General features: G+C 42.5%; 1 protein-coding gene across 1 annotated transcript; it reads right to left on the reverse strand.

The window, feature by feature from the left end:
- Positions 1–46: 46 nt before the first annotated feature.
- Positions 47–16,588, reverse strand: LOC125899383 (minichromosome maintenance complex component 3 associated protein). Its single transcript, XM_049593647.1, has 28 exons — positions 14,648–16,588; positions 14,122–14,369; positions 13,644–13,725; positions 13,276–13,414; positions 12,625–12,818; positions 12,393–12,532; positions 11,913–12,110; positions 11,141–11,409; positions 10,770–10,932; positions 10,196–10,353; positions 9,609–9,832; positions 9,121–9,368; positions 8,557–8,657; positions 8,218–8,349; positions 7,906–8,019; positions 7,577–7,729; positions 6,792–6,989; positions 6,491–6,559; positions 6,258–6,392; positions 5,966–6,119; positions 4,657–4,921; positions 4,392–4,489; positions 2,968–3,358; positions 2,515–2,790; positions 2,261–2,390; positions 1,350–1,535; positions 965–1,103; positions 47–753 (listed from the first exon to the last, which is right to left on the reverse strand). Exons 1-28 carry the CDS (start codon positions 16,203–16,205, stop codon positions 586–588), a joined length of 6,330 nt encoding a protein of 2,109 aa, XP_049449604.1. The 5' UTR covers positions 16,206–16,588; the 3' UTR covers positions 47–585.
- Positions 16,589–16,591: the final 3 nt, after the last annotated feature.

Below are 16,591 nucleotides of genomic sequence, written 5' to 3' on the forward strand. Positions count from 1 at the left end.
TATGCTTCAGCCAAACAAATGAATGACAACTGGGCTAAATAGAAAGTTTACTTGAAAAATAACACTTTTATTCTATATATAGCTATTAGACACTTCATAATTGAACAATACAAAACTAGTTCAAACAACATGGAAGCAATTATATGATTTGTAGCTGGTTTTACAAACATCATCCATGTAATTTAAAATGTGTTCAACACAATTAGGAAGAGCAGCTTTTTCAGAGATTTAGCTCACTTTGAGAAAAAAACATCTCATCGGGTTTGTCAACGCAGTGACAAACATTGTACACACATTTTCAAGTTATAAATGCAAAATCTATGGTACAAAATTAAACTAAAAGTAGACATTAAGACAAACAAAAAAAAGACATAACACATGCACTGTTGTGAACAGTGAAACTGACCACAACAGACTATAGAATAAAAGACTCAGTATGCCAGTGTAATGAGTTTAGCAATAAAAAAAAAAAGAAAAAGGAAGTAAAAGTAGTCTCTCGCTGCAGGCAGAAGGTTTTTTTCCTCTCAGTTTTCATATACTTGCATAGTCACTGAGTCATTTGTTTTGGTTTTTAGGTTCAGTTCATCAGTCATCAACAATGCTCAGGAGACCACTCAGCTTCAGTCTACAGGCCAGTTCTTCCTCATGGCTCGCCAAAATCTGTCGCTCGAGTTCCTTTAGTCGCCATGCCATAGATACAGGTGTGGTTTTAGGCCCATCTGCTTTGGCTGAAAGATCATCAGGCTCTGGCTCCTGAAAAGTCAAAACAATGACAATGCATGACTACCGCAATTCACAATTGCAACATTTAGAATATAATACTGATGAATCTCTTTATTTGCAGCCACATATAATACACTATCATCTAAGACATGTACACTGTTGCGATCACCCAGAATGGCTGTTTGAAAAAGGAAATAACTTGTCCCAGGATCACTGGGTGAGGTGAGGGGACATGTCATACCTGTGTGAGAGCTTTGGCTGTGGGTGTATGTGTTATGGTTGTGGGCATGGACAACAGAGTGGAGGATGGAATGAAAAGCGGTGTGGACAAGTGGTCGAGGGGGTCACCATCCAGCCAGCGCTGAAGCTGCTCCATGCTCCTGTAGACATAGGTGTGTTAGACAAGATACACACATATGGTAGATGATGTTTGTCAAATAATAAACGCAAAGGAGTGTCAAAATCCTTTTTGTGTGTTTTCAATAAACAACCAAAGACCAGACCTTTTTATTGATTTTTTGATTATCATTTTTTATTCATGTACACCTTCTCTTTTAAATGGCTTATTCTATCAACATGAAATCTAGATGCAGTAAAAACTTTTAAAAGCAGTGCTGTATCTGTACCTTTTGCTTTCAGCCTTCTCCTCCTCTAAGCTCTGGAGGACTCTGTGGGCCAGTAGCTCTTGTGCTGAGGGAGTGTGCGTGATGTCCAGTGGGGCTGTTGGCGCCTCGAGAGGCTCTACCACACTGTGGAACAACCTCTGTCTGAGGGATAGGCTGCTGGGCGGTGCATGTGCAGCTTCACTTGCCCTGAGGATGAAGGAAGATGGAGAGGGGAGTCAGGGAGAGAAATTGGAGAACGGAAAGCAAAAGTGTAGTATTGTGATAGTGTAGCTTCAATGTTGTAATGTTGTGACTTGTACTTGATCATATTTTCTTTGAAAACTATGAGTGACAGGGAAAGGAAGTCAAAAATTGGTTTATAAGTACAATATGCAACTTTGAAATAAATAAGTACCATGTACATTAAGTGTCTGTCTATAATGAAAATGTAATTTCCCCTGATTTACTACAGTCTTAGAGATTACTGGATGAAACACACCAGCTAATAGATTTATTTGACCCCCCCAACACACACGGAATGTGCAGACCCTGGTGTCTTTTGCCCTTTATACCATCTACTCTGTTTGTGTAGTAACTGCCTAACCAGCAGTGATCTTGGCCATGAAGTGAAGTGAGTTTAGTGACCTCAGGAAGTAGTAGTAGCAGAAGGTACTGTGGAACTAAACTTTGGAGGACTATTGCCCCTTTCAGAGTTGTAAGTAAACAATGTCACAGCAATATTTTGTTTCAACTGCAGATTGGCTGTATTATTTGTTTGCTTGTACAGGGCTCTATGCTGCTTTTTTTCCCTAGGAACACATGTGCTCCTAAAAAAAAAATTAGAAACACACAAAGAAATTTACGAGCATGAGGTCACAAGATGCACCCAGCAGTTTTAAAGTTAACATTTAAAAGAATGTTGACCGTCTTACCCTTCCCTGTCTTGCTGCTTCTCTCTGTGGGTTTGTTTGATGGCCTGGGTCCATTCCTCAGGCGGCTGAAAGCCCTTCAGTGACTCTGTAGGGATGTAAACCAGGATCTCCCCATCATCCGTCACAGCATCTTCAACAACAAAACAAAGAAAAAATTGCTCATTGTAATGCAAATCATACATCATCAGGGGGTTCACTGCATTGGGTCTTGTTGTAAACAACAGTACAATAACCCTCCCCAAGAATGTTCTCACCTTCACAGACAGGTGGTCCGGGGATCTGCCAGTCTTTCAGCTTGTGGTCAATGCAAATTACCAGCACGTCGTCCCAAGGAATCTGATTGAAGGCTGGGAAAACATTCTCATTGCTCATGGTTATCTTGGATTTGGGGGTTCGGGTATGGTGACCCTTTAGCCTGACCCTTGCCAGAAGGTTTTCCAGCCGTGACATTAGGAGAGGCTGACTTTGGTGTGAAACTGGGATCTGAGCAGCGTAGTGAAAGATAGAGGAGCAGAGCTCAGGCCAGGAGGCTAGAAAGAGAGGGGGAGATAATAGTATAGTAAAGCAGAATACAGACATTATTGGTCTTTTGTTCATGGCATTGTACAAAATCCTCATGAGTACAAATGAAAAACATGAACATGTAGAAAAACTCTGCAGTAATTAATAGCCTCCCTGTGCACAAAACTGATATCTCAGTCACTGACCTGTGGCAGATAGCTGCTCCCACTGTGGCAGCTGCAGGCTGAGGATGGCTTTGCATAGCCAGGCCAGATGCTGAGTAGAGTTCCAGCCCAGATGAGGGACAAAATCACGAGTATCAGGCAGGCTGAACTCGCTTGGCGGCCACGAAAGTCTGCTCAGATCCTGGGACGATACTTTATCAGCAATGTGAGCGAGGACGGCGTTGTACAGCTGGATGACAGGTGCGGGGTCCTGGGAAGGAAGACCCGCAGCAACCCGCTCCTGCCGATTGGTGTAAACTCTGGGACTGAATTCACGACTCAAAGTGGCCTCTACAAGCTGCACCAGGGTCTGGCAGGAGAGCGGAAGGGGTGGTGGAGTGTGGGCAAGCAACCAACATGTAGCCTGGTTTAGCTAGAGAGACACAAGAGGAGAGGTGGGGGAGAAGTTGGAGAAGGCTTAGAGGAAATGTTTCAGAACTGTGAAACAATCTATATCAGTGATTCTGAACCTTTTTTGGCTTATGAGCCCTCACAATGAAGGAGGGTCTACAGGACTTGTTAAATCTTAGCACAGGTTGCATCATAAATTTGCACCAAAGAGCAATGTTCCCCTCAAGCTTCCTCTGACTGTTTCATTTGAATAATTATTAGAGGTCAAGGCGGGGCAGAACTATACACTTCACAAAAATCAAAGCTAACTTGACACAAAAGTCACATTAAAAAACAGACAAACATAAAAGAAAACTCTGTTTTACTCATTAATCATTCCACTACCCCTCAGATTTTGTTTTGTCATTTTACACAGTAATTCCAAATTCAATCTCCCAACACCCCCTCAACTGTCCCAACAACCCACTCCCCTAATCTCCCCCACAGTGCCAACAAGCATGCTATTGATGACTTGTTTTCAAAAAAATTATCATTAATATAGGCTTTTAGTTTTTTGAGTTAAACCTGCAATAACAGATTTTTTGGCCTCTTGGTGGCAGTGGAAACAAGTTGTGTGTACACAACATTGACACATCATCTTCTTTTAAGTAGATATGGCAAACCTGTTTGCAAACAGTTGCGTATTTACACACCCAGCTGTTACGGAGCAACATTAGCATTCATTTGGAGTTTTGTGTCTGTTCAATATTCACTCTTTGGCTCTGTTTTGATCTCCCCCAACTCCTGAGGGAAATATCTGGCTATTTAGTGGCTACATGCTCCTCTATATTCACCAGCCGTCTGGTGCTGAGCAGGTGGCGTAAAGCAGGTTTTTAGAGCTTTTTCGTTAAAAAGTTGCTGGTCCAACAGCTGAACAATGAGCTGACACTCAGAATACAGTCCCATAAAGCTGAGACAATTAAATGTAAATCCAAACATAACATCACTGTTTCTATCAAATCCCAGTCCTGCTTGTGAAAGTGAAGATGTGATGTTAGTCTATGTATGGGTAATACCTTTTTGGATCCCTCTTGGTCACTTGTGGTCTCTGGTATGAAGAAGAATGTGTACTCTGATATCAGGCCTTCCTGGACCAGTGTGTGCAGCATCAGAGCTGAGGGACAAGACACATATTCAGCTCCTGTTTAATAACTACTGCCTGATGTAAAATGTAACTATTGCAACCACGTGCATTTTATCAATTGCTTTCTGAGCATGACTTTAATCACACAGTATACCAACTAGAAAACTATTCATGTCATTATTACTATTATTAATTACCTTCTTCAAGTTTCTGTGTATCATCAGTGCCACCCTCAGGCCCTGGTACCAGAATGACTAAAGGCAGCGGGCAGTGCCAGGTGCTGGCCTGCTGTAGCTGTTTGAGCTGAAGCAGGGCTGACAGCAGAGGTACATCCTGCTCCTCGTGCCCGGGCTTGGTGATAGGTATGGCGGGGAGCAACATGATTAGAGCTCCTGTCCCCTGTAGCTCACAGCACTCCTCTGTTTTGGAAAGGCCGTCTTCGGTCAGAGGGCCACGAGATGCCTGGGAGACACCAACGAGAAGACTGAGTCAGAAAACCCCATGTGACACAGCATTAAAGGTACAGCACATCATTTTTGTATCTACCTAAATAAAACATTTATACAGATCAAGTAGAAAGCAAATTTTAAATACCAATGTGGCTTAATAAGTGTGGAAATATCGTGTTTTATTGCTTTGTTGATGAATACACTCACTCAATGCTGAGATCTGTCTTTTACTTAAGTGAATTATTATTACTTTTGTCAATTACAGTTCAGTGAGAGTTTGTGGAACAGTTCTGTTCATTACCTGAACGGTACAATTTTAAAAAGACTAAAAGTATGAACGAAAATACAAATTTTTCACTTTAACTGACTGGTCATCAATCTTATAGTGCACCATGAAAAAATGATACATATATATATATATATTTTTATAATTTTGTGATATATACTGAATATATTTAGAATATCTATCTTTGAATTTTCATCTCATTTTCTAATTCTTATTTTTACTCTTATGTTAACAGCCATTCTTGAGAACTGGGACAAAACCTTTTTTTGTGGGGTGGGGGTGGGAGGGATGATATATATGAAATATATTTTAAAAGATCAAAATCTTGACTATTAAACCTTGTGATGAGCCAACCACCCACAGATTCATTTTTTATAGCAAACATAATGGATGGCAGACATGAGATCTGACAGAGTTGACAAAAAGTTATACATTTTATTATTTTACAGCAGTCGTAGTGAGTAACCATTTTATTATTCAAAGTTGCCTCTCATCTTGTTGTTTCATCTCTTGATTTGTCATGATTTGTCCCAATTCTCAAGAGTGGGCGCTAATTATTACTCTTTATTGCAAATTGGCTTTTCAACCCAGCTTTCAGAGTGTGCTACGCATGTTTCACTGCAATGATCAGTTACAGTATACAGTTACTGTATATTCTAACACTAGATGAGCCCTGTTGAATACAAACAGTCTCAAAAACATACAGACTCTGTGATCCCTTTTCTTTGTCTTTAACTGCTCTCTCCCATATAAGCTGCAGTCTGAGCTCACCTTAATGCTGATGTGGACTTTGTGCGTACTTTGTCCTTTGTCCTGGAGTGAGTTGGTGACACAGAGGGTCTGCAGTGTGCCATCTTGCTGCTCCTCCCTCACCTCAGACCCCTTGCAGCCACCGAACTTCACCTCCAGCCAGTCAGACAGGATCCTGAAAAGAACAAACAGGACAGGACACACACAATGAAAGATTCAGCAAACACTGCATATCTTCAGTGAGAAGAAATTATATAATCAAACTGCTGTTACTGTTGGTGATCCTTAGCCACATTTATATGCTGCTGCTTACCTGTCGGCCAGGCTGGCAACACTCTCGTGGTCGCTAGGTAAGAGTAGAACAGCTTTCCAGAAGATTCGATCAGGTGGGTCAGGCATATTTTCTGTCACCAGTGCTGGCAGGTCAAGTGGTGCCCACACTGTCTCACTGAGACAAAAAAAAAACAAAAACAAAATAAGGTCAGATTGTGATGATTGTGCTTTGTGACATGAAACACTGATGGAATAAACATACAAAGGACTTACTCCAGCAGCTGCTGATAGTAGTAGTGAACTCTCATCTGGTGGATTGCTTCCTGTCTCATTTTCAACAACCTTAACAAAATACAGAACATGTATCATACTTAGGTTTATTTCAGGGTTGACAAAGATAGCAGATTAAAAACTAAATCTATCCAACAACCACACATTATGTTCTGTAAATTATACAATAATACAGTGACAAACATTCTGATGTGTAATATTCACCAGTTTTTTTCATTCATCAATCCTCATGTGCATTCCAAAGACACACTTGGAGAACAACACTAATGGGAGATGAGCATACCTGGTGCTGGAGAAGGCCAGAGTGCCGGCGTTTCCCAGGTTGACCAGACCACGAGCCAGATCTGCTATGGAGGGCTGTGCAGGGGCGCTGGGAGCCAGAGCCTTCAGTTTGAATCGAGGGTCCACACAGCAAGGAGCTGCAGGGAAACCTCTCATCTGTCTCTTCAGCTGCCGACGTACTGCTACCACATCACGCCACCTGGTGGTACGGGTGAGAGGAGCAAAGAAGACAGAGATAAGAAATTAAACATTCAGCCAGAGTTAGAGTGGTTTACTGGTGCGTCAGATTGATGTCGGCCTGTTATCAAATAATTATTATCAGCTGGGCACAGACATTTTTGGGTTTCATTTCATCGCTAAGAGTTAAATGATGGTCTGAATATTTCTGTTTCTTATCTACTTTTCCAGTTTTGTTTATTAAATTTTTCAGGGCATACATGAATCTGTGGTTTAGTGTCAATGCCCACGTCTGTAGAAGTAAATATGCATGGCTAAATATCTTTAAACATGGAGAGATTGGGAGATAGTAATGGTGATGAAAAAAAATTAAGTTTAAAAGAATTAATTAAACAAATAAATAAAATAAAAAAAAAATAATCAAAAGTAGAAATAAAGATAAATGAATAAAAATAAACATGAAATGAAATGGAGAGATGGTTATAGTGACACAAAAATCTATGTAAAAAAAAAAAAAAGGACTAAAAACAAATAAATAAAATAACATTTTTTTTTCTTTACAGTAAACATTTCCTAAAACACTGCAATGAAAAAGGAACTGCTTCTTACCTTTTGATGTACTTGTGAATGCGCTGCAGCTCAGCTTCAAGGATGTCTTCAACCAGCAGAGAAATGTCTGTATTCAAAGTCTCCTCAACAAGACTGGTACACACCTGCTCCGTGCACTTAGCCACACGGTCTGCTTTCTCATTCACTGCCTGCCTGAAAAAGGAATAAAAATTGTCCATTTAAACTCAGCGAAATTCACTTGTGAAGACATTATACTTAAAGATATTCCTCTTAAATTCTAGCACCTTATTATCCTTTAAAGTAGTCTTGTTAATCATGTAACTTCACATCAGACCACTTTAGAATTTGGTTGAGTTTTAAAGCCTTACTGGATCTCAGAGGTGGCGGTCTCCTCGATGGTCTCATCTACAACTTCGTAGATGAGTTCTGTGCAGAGAGAGAAGCTGAACTGAACCAGGAAGGCCTCGTGCTCCTGCTTCCTCCTGTCACGGAAAAGAAAATGGGGGTGAGCTGTGGCAAATAAAGCTGCTTTTTTAATCGCTTAAAACTGACAAGGTACTCTACACAAAAAAAATCATCACTAACAGCTTACAAAGGTTATTTTGGGTCAGGGTAGAAGATAATACCCCCTTTTTTAACCAAGGTGAGTGCACTGATAAAACAACTGTCAGAAGACCAACCTGGCTTCTTCAAGCTTGCGTTTCTCTTCAGCAACACGCTCCTGTTCCAGCTTGATCTCGGAGGAGGACATCTCCTGCAGCATCTGGTCCAACACCTCACTCACCACTGACTCCACCTGAACACCGCTCTCCCTGCAGAACAAAAGGGAATCGGACAGTTAGTCATCTTAATACTAAACATCCTGAGGTGTTGGATCTCCACTACCTCTACACATTGTAATCACAGAAATTATTGATAACTGTAAAACAGTGGAATAACAGCAACACAAATTTAAAACATATAATCCAAAAGAAAAGCTGGTACAGATCAGCTGGATGGATAAAATCACTTGAACTTACGCTAGAGCTGCGGTGGCATAGCTGGCACCAGCATCAGCTACCTCCCTCACTGCTGCTTCAACCACCTCTTCAATCACACAGTCCACTTCAGCGATAATGTCCTGCAGGAGTGAACAAACACAGCAGTCACTGTCATGTCCAACAAAAGAACAACCAGTTCAGTGTTGCTTTAATAAGCTCTAATTAATACAGAATGAGCTCTTTTACCTTTTTTGGTTAATCTTTGTATTATATTTAAACAGCGCAACTAATTTTATGGTTATTTCCATTATCACTTAATCTGATTATTCATTTCTCCACTGATAATTTGATCTATTAAATGTCAGAGAACAGTTTAAATGATCCTCCTAATTTCTACTAAAGCCCAAGGTGCCAAAACCTCAAATATTAACCATACAATCACATAAACAAAGAGAAGCAGCAAATCCTCACATCTGAGAAGCTGAAACCAGGTAATGTTTACTATTTTTGCGAGATAATTATGAGAAAAACATATCTATTTTCATCAATTCATTGCTTAGACATTAATTATATTTTGATACAGAGCCAAGAAACCTTGCCCACCTCATTGCTGTACACCGGCTGAGGTTTGGGTGGAGGTGATGGTGGTTTGACGGGCTGAGGTTGAGGTATCGGCTGGAACAGCTGCTGGGTGTCTGCTGGCTGGGCCGAGCTCTGGTACGGTTGACTGGGCTCTCCTGTCTCATCTGTAACAGCTGGAGGCAACCCGAATGCAGCGGGCGTGTCTGGAATGACCTGTGCAAGCAACTCAGTGCTGGATGGGGCCTTAACCTCCACCTTAGCAGCAAGAGCTGAAACAATTAAGAAACATTACAGCTTTTATTAATGAGACAGATTCTCTACATTCTTTAAGAAGTGATAAGATTACATACTTATAACTCAATATTCATTTAATTCATTTAGTCACAGTAGAAGTAGAGAGAAGAGTTTTACTGCTCATAAAAATAAGACAACCTGTCTATTGCAATCCTTAGCAAATGCATGCACTGTAAATGCAGAAAAAAATGTCAGAGGTTAAAAGGAGTGAATACCTCTGAATGGGCTTTGAGTGGGCTCAGCCAGTGGGCCTTCTCCACGGTACTTGTTCTGGGAGTCAAAGCTGCAGACAGGAGTATGCTGGACAGGGTTGGGGAGGGGGCCTCCGTTCACCACCTCTCCAATCAACACTGTTTTCTTTGCAAGGATGACCTCCGACTTCTTCTGGGCCAAAGGCAGCTCTGGCTCCTGATAGGCTACCCGACTCAGCTCAACCACACTGTGAACAAGATTTGGGGATTTTTTTGTTGGACATGGGCTATAATACACGATGAAAAGGGGTTACAGTACTAGTACTAGTGCCAATGCCAATGCCAATGCCAGTGACTCAGTGACTGTTAGCTAAGGGTGCTCTCACACCTGTGGATGGGTTCATTTCTTCCATACCACTGAAATTAGCAGAGAGCCACTAGCAGCCCCATCATGTAGCCCTCTATGAAGATTTTTACATTTTTCACTTATAAATACTTAACTGTGAGGAATAGGTATATAATGCTGGGGCTGCAAAGGTGTTGTCATATTAAAACCTCATTATTTAAATTAAACTGCTCAAACTTCTGTCAGACCATCAGTACAAACTCACCCTTCGTTGACATTGAGGCCATACTGCTGGATGAAGTCAGTTGCCTCTTCAGTGTTGCGAAACATTAACATCCGAACTATGTCCTCAACTGGAAATGCAGTTGATCGTGGACCCACAGTGTGGGCCATGTTCAAGGTCTTCAAGGCCTTAGCTCTAACCTGTGTGCACAAAGACACACACACATTTGAAAAAACATAAATATCAAACTACACAAACTTCTCTCTGGACCTGCTTTATCATGCAACATTTTCAAACATCATTTGTATCCACTACTTTAATACCTGCAGTTACAATGTTTGTACCAATAGGCATAAAATACCATTAGATATAATGAAGCAGTGCCATGTAACATAAACCATATTTCCATGTACTTTTCATACATGAAAACAGGAGGGGGGATAATGACTATGGCCTGTATTCAGCTCATGCATGAATAGAATAAGTGCTCATATATTTTCTCATATTCTTTCATACTTCTAAAGTCAAAGAACACTTCCAAACTAGTGAAAAACACTTTAAACAAGCTCAAGGTTTTTTTCAGTCTCAGTCATAGATGAAGCAAACAGTTTCTGACCTGATTGAAGTATCTGTGTAGGAGGCAGCTGGCGAGGTATGAAGCTCCTTTCACCAGCTTGAAGAATCTCACAAAGTTGTTGCTATTGACTGCAGCAAATGCATGCACGGCAAACTTCACCTCAGGGGAATTTCGCACCTCGTCACGGAACTGCTGCACTTCACTGTGTGGACATGAAGTGTGAGGAAGTATTTGTTTAGGGAATACAGTGAGGTGCAATATGCAGGGAGCGCAGACAAACATGCCCCAAAAAAGTGATGTCACAGCTGGAGATGTATGAAAAATATATCAATGTGCTACTTTCTTAAAAGAAAGACTAACTACTTTTAAAAAACTAATAATCATTTGCGTGAGCATTTCAGTGGACTGACCGTAAGATGTCACCATCATTGAGTTTGAGCAGCACATTGTACTGGCGAAACTCTGCCTCCAGGGGACAGTAGATGTGGCGTGTAGCCAAGTCCTGGTACATTTCTTTGAGACTCTGGAGGCACTTTGTCATGTTCTCGTTGTTGATCTTGGCATCGAAAGAAGACATAGGCTCCTCGCAGAGGTGGTGAGCACAGTGCACATGGAAGCGTGTACACTTCTCAATCAGCGACACCGTGTGTGGGCAGCACAGGTGCTGCTGGATGATGTCCTGTGGATGTGACAGAGGAATGGCTGGGATTTCAAACCAGTCTACAAAACATGTCCTCCACTCTGCTTAACCATGACTAGACCCAGATAGTGTGTTGAAACAGATGCTAGTAGACACTGATGGACAGTATTTACTGTCCAGGTAGCTGCATGTGAGGAGGAGAGTAGAGCAAAATTTGTCTTCTAACATCAGGTAAGTTTCTTGAAAACATGGGTGTGTTTGGAGCTATTCAAACATAGAACTTAAGAGCTTTTTGCCCAAGTGGTAATACAATTGTCAAACAGTTGTAACAACACATTTTCTCCCTAAAGCCCACATCTGCAATTTTTACATTATATATCTTTTAAAAAAAAATAAATTAAATGTAAGTTAAAAACTGTATGTAAAATTAAATGTATTAAGCCTTTAGACATGGTATGTAACATGATAGTGAAGAACAAAATGAATGGAAGATGTGCAATGAATCGCATTCAAATAGCTGGGAGAGGTAAGCAGGCCCTTACCTTGCGAATGCCGCGAGTCCTGTTCCAGACAAAGTCATACCAGTCCCGGTAGTTGTCATGGCCCAGGTCCATGATCTGAGTCACCAGATAGTCCAAGGTCATGCTGAGCACAGGCAGGGGGCGCAACTCATGGGGCAAGGGCTCTTCCTGGTCAGCTGATGAGCGGCTGTACTCCTTGATGGCTGCTGAGTGATCCACCTAGTCAGGGACAGGAGGTGACAGTCTCAATTCATGTTCACAGTGTCCCTCATGTCCTTAATGTACCTGCAAGCTTTATTTTGGTCCCTTTTTACTTTGCATTCCTAAATTGATAAGGAGAATAGCAACAGACCTACGCTGTAACAGCTCACAGATTAAATTAAAAAGTGTCTGAAAGAAACCTCAGTATACCGGAGACAAAATCTGTCAACGTACTGTGTCAACTGAAAAAAGCCCTATATTCTTGAATCTGAATGTGGAACAGAAGCATAAGGACATTACCATCTCTGTATCTGGGATGACCTCGAATATGCTCAGCTGTTTCCGCGTTTCTCTCATGTACCTCTCCTTCTCCGGGCACATGTCAGGACACATCCCCACAAACACCTTTGACAGGTCTAGGTCGGTTCTCTTGGGCCGACCTGTGTGGAAATATTAGGCTCTCAGTTAAAATGTCTCTCACGTTTTTAGCGTGTTAATGGCTGCAATAGCTTGGTGTGAAAGGTGGCTAAACCTTGACGCAGGATTTTGTCTCTCTGTTCCAGGAAGCGATACTTGTCCTCAGCTGTCTCAGCTAGCTGGCCAATGAGGTGGAGGAGGGAGGAAGGGACTGGGCGCTCAGAGCTCTGAGCCTCTGTGCTGCTCTCTCTCTGGGGTTCAGTATCAAACTGCAGAGACTTGGCTGATGACGACTTCTTCACTGGAGAACTGAGACATGGAAAGACATGTGAAAGACAGTCACAGCACAGCAGTTAACTTTAAAAGACTATTTTTAGGGTGTCCACTGGTCCAGGCCTGTTATATGAAGACATTTTAGCTAACATTAAATCAGCAGCAAAGTCAAGCCTGTGGCAACCTGCCATGCAATGTCTATGGAAAGTTGTGGCGGCTGCTCTGAGTTGCGGCCGTTTGATTCCACAGTGAAGTGTGGCCAAACTAAAAATTTGGGACAGTTTAACAGTTTAGTGGTGAACTACAGCCAAAGAAAACCTACAGCCAATCAATAAACAGAGTTCTGTGACTCATGTGAAGAATTTCTTTCTGCCTGAAAAACAAGAACATGCTTCATGTGAATGCAATTATCATAGCGAGCCGCAGTTCGATGCTGCTTTAAGTATTTTTGTCGTTACAATAACAAACAATTTCATACAGGTGCAGGTGTTACCTGTGGCTGAAGGCCATTATGCTGCTGACTGCAGGTCTTCTGAGTGGGGAGGAGGCAGCCTTGGACTCTGTGTCCTCCTGACTTTCTCCCTTTGCCTCCTCCTTCCCTGCAGCAGGTCTGCTCCCTTTGTCCCCTGGACCTAAAGCACAAAAAGCAACACAGTGACTCACTGCAAGGAATTAAAGGTAATACGAAATAAATGACTCAGGACTCTACCTAAGTATATAACAAAGATTTGATTTACATTTACTTTTGCGTGACGGTCTGAATCTCTACATAGTAATATCAATAGAGGAGAACTGTGAATGCTGGGTGCTAGCAATCATTTCTACATTAAATAAACTTTAATGATAATATATTGTATTTACTCTGCTTCTTTCTCTGCCACAAGAGAAGGAGTTCCTGTCTATGCAGGACTTTGCCTTTCTTCTTTGCCTTTGCCGCTGATGCCTGAAAGAGATTACAAAGACAGAAAGTGAAATAAAATTGTGATTTCATTGAAAAATAAATACACATCATCATCTTTGGCCTGACTAACTCAGCAGGATAAGTGACTAAACCAAGCTTATTTAAAATGGGATTGATGCCACTGACTAAAACTGCAAGGAGTAATAAAGAGAATAACAAGTCCAAACAACTAGCAGTAAAATCAGTGCTTCACCCTGGTCATATAAAACAGGATATAGCAGGTAGTTGACACTATGAATTATGAATAAAACTTACAACAGCATATTAAGTGGGCTGCAATAACAAAGCAATCTGAGGACCAGACTGGGAGGTCAGCAAACTCAAAATAGCCAGAGCATGGTAAATATGCTTTAATGGGAATAAATTGCATCAACTCACGTGGTCATCAAAATGTATTATAGCCAGGTTCTTGGCAGGCCGGCAGAAAACCTTACGGACTTTGCCAAAACGATTAAAGTGCTTCTCGATTATGTCCTTCTTGTTGAGGTTTGGAGGCACATTCCTGCACATGATGGTGGTGCAATCAGTGGGAGACATGCCACTCAGGCTCTCTAAGCTCTCGCTGCGTACACTGCGTCTCACAGGGGTTGTGTTGGTTAGATTTGGGTCTGGGGCTTTTGCTGGGTCTAGAGAGGGTTGATGGGTAATAGGCAGACATAAAACATAGTTATGAATATTATATAAAACTTGTGTCAATAGATGCCTCTAAATCCTACAAACTGCACCTTTATTTAATTAGATATGTATTTGAAATTCAGCAGGATGAAGATTTCTGAGCTTCCTCAGAACCAAAAGCTATTGTATACTATATTCAGGCAAGTAAGATGCATTCTTTTACCACGCAGTGTCTTTAAACTGGTTTTATAATGTAGGTAGCACACAGTATCTATATTTCATTTCTCACCTGATTCTTCAGCTTTTTCCAGCACATCCCCGGTCAGTGCTTGTGCTGTAGGTTGTGCAGTAGGTAGGTCATCCCTCTGAGCTTGGACTTTTTCTTCTCTCTCTGTCTCCTCCCACTTCAATTCTTGCTGCTGAGTCTCCTTTGTGGCCTCTCGTCTAACTGGCTTCGGGCCATCTCTACGAAGAGCACTTAATGCCCTACCAAATAAGCCTGCCGGTGGGCCGCGGGACCGCATTAGGGGCCTCTTTGAAGGGTGTCTTGGTGAATCTGCTTCTGCTGTAACATCGTCCTCTTCCTCTCCTGTGGCAGACTTCTCTAGGCCAGTGCTGGGAGCTGCTGGATCTTCCTTGCGCTTGGTGCCTTTGCCAAGTCGTGCAAATACATTTGTGTCTCCTGGGCTCTCAAGGTTGCTCCCTTTGTCCTCTGTACTTGTGTCTGCTTTAGCTTTGGTGTCACCAAAAGCTGGGGGCTGACCAAAATTTGTTCCTCCAAAAAGGGGTGCTGCCTGGGTCTGGAGGGCTTGAGCTGAAAAGCTGAAAGACAATGGGGTGGTGGGCTGGGTGGTAGGTGCCTTAGTGCTGGAGCTTGAGGGGGCGGCTGGCTGGGAAAAGGTGAACTGCAGCGTGTTGGAAGGAGCGCTGCTATTGCTAGTTGTTAATGGATTATTTTGAGCAGAGACAGAGGGGGCTGCAGCCGGCTGTGAGAAGCTGAAGCCCAGCTGCCCAGACTTAGCCCCAGTCAACAGAGAGAAGCCACTTGTTGTGGTGGTGCTGCTGCTATTTGTGGTGCTGGAGCTTGTCTGGGACCCACTAGTGCCAAAAGGTGAGCTGGACATTGAAGTAGTTTGAGGGTTTGTGGGCTCGGGGCTCGCACTAAAGATGGGTTTAAACAGTGCCTCATTGGCAGGCTTGAAACTGAATTTCGATGATCCAAAGCCTCTGCTCTGGGTTGCACTCTGAGCTGCACCAAATACACTGGTGGTGACACTGGTGGATGATGGTTGTCCAAACACAGACTGCCCAAAACCTAGCGGCTGAGGTTGCCCTAAGGCAGTGGTAGAGCCAGAAGTCATCTGAGGGTTTCCAAACCCAGAGGACTGCTGGACAAGTCCTGTGGCCTGCTGGGTGAATCCCGGAGCCTGCCCAAATGCAGACGGCTGCCCGAATGAAGGTGTCTGGCCAAAGACTGAACTCTGGTTTGGTCCACTAGTCTGTCCGAAGGCTGGTGCCGTGCTACTGCCAAAGCCTGAGCTACTCATTCCTAATGGTTGCTGTCCAAATGCTGGAGCTTGGCTTATTGCAGGCAGCGAAGGAGCCTGTGTAACGTTAGATGACTGTCCAAAGGCAGGGGCTTGTCCAAAAACGGTATTTCCATGAGGTGTGGGCTGATTTAAGACGGATGGCTGTCCAAACGCTGATGGTGGAAAAAAGCCCATTGCTTGGGGCTGATTGGTAGAACTTTGCTGCCCAAATGACTGGAACAAACCACTCTTCAAAGTGTTGCTTGGGGCTTGAAAAGCTCCACCTTGTGGGCTGCCAAACGGATTGGATGGATTCATGGCGCAAATATCAGCGGAAGTTTAGTATCCTTGGTATTTTGTTGAAAGAACTCTTTCTTGTACAGTCATTCAAGCGACAGAAATATGCAACACTGATCCCGTCTCTCAAGGTTTTCGCTGTAAACACCCTACCACGTAAAAGTCAACACTATGAAGACAGGATGGCTCGGCCGTTAGCACTAGCTAGCTAACACCACAAACATTGTAACGTTAGCTTAGCGTTTGTTCCATTACCCTTACAATTGTTATTTTGACATGTAAAAAAACCCACGGCGCAATACTGCAAAACTGTTCGACTTTCATACGAAAAAAAAACCTCACCGTACACAGTTCGAGTTTGCTATGTTGACTTTTTGGTTTAGTTCATACACATTTTTCCATATCCG

Source organism: Epinephelus fuscoguttatus, linkage group LG13 (assembly GCF_011397635.1).
Source record: "Epinephelus fuscoguttatus linkage group LG13, E.fuscoguttatus.final_Chr_v1".
Classification (NCBI taxonomy): Eukaryota; Metazoa; Chordata; class Actinopteri; order Perciformes; family Serranidae; genus Epinephelus; species Epinephelus fuscoguttatus.

Coding starts and splice junctions, on each gene's coding strand:
- LOC125899383 (XM_049593647.1), bottom strand. CDS start 16,205: ATGAATCCATCCAATCCGTTTGGCAGCCCACAAGGTGGAGCTTTTCAA. Junction 8,020..8,217: donor CGCAAGCTTGAAGAAGCCAG/GTTGGTCTTCTG, acceptor TTTCCGTGACAG/GAGGAAGCAGGAGCACGAGG. Junction 3,359..4,391: donor ACCAAGAGGGATCCAAAAAG/GTATTACCCATA, acceptor GTGTCTCTCTAG/CTAAACCAGGCTACATGTTG.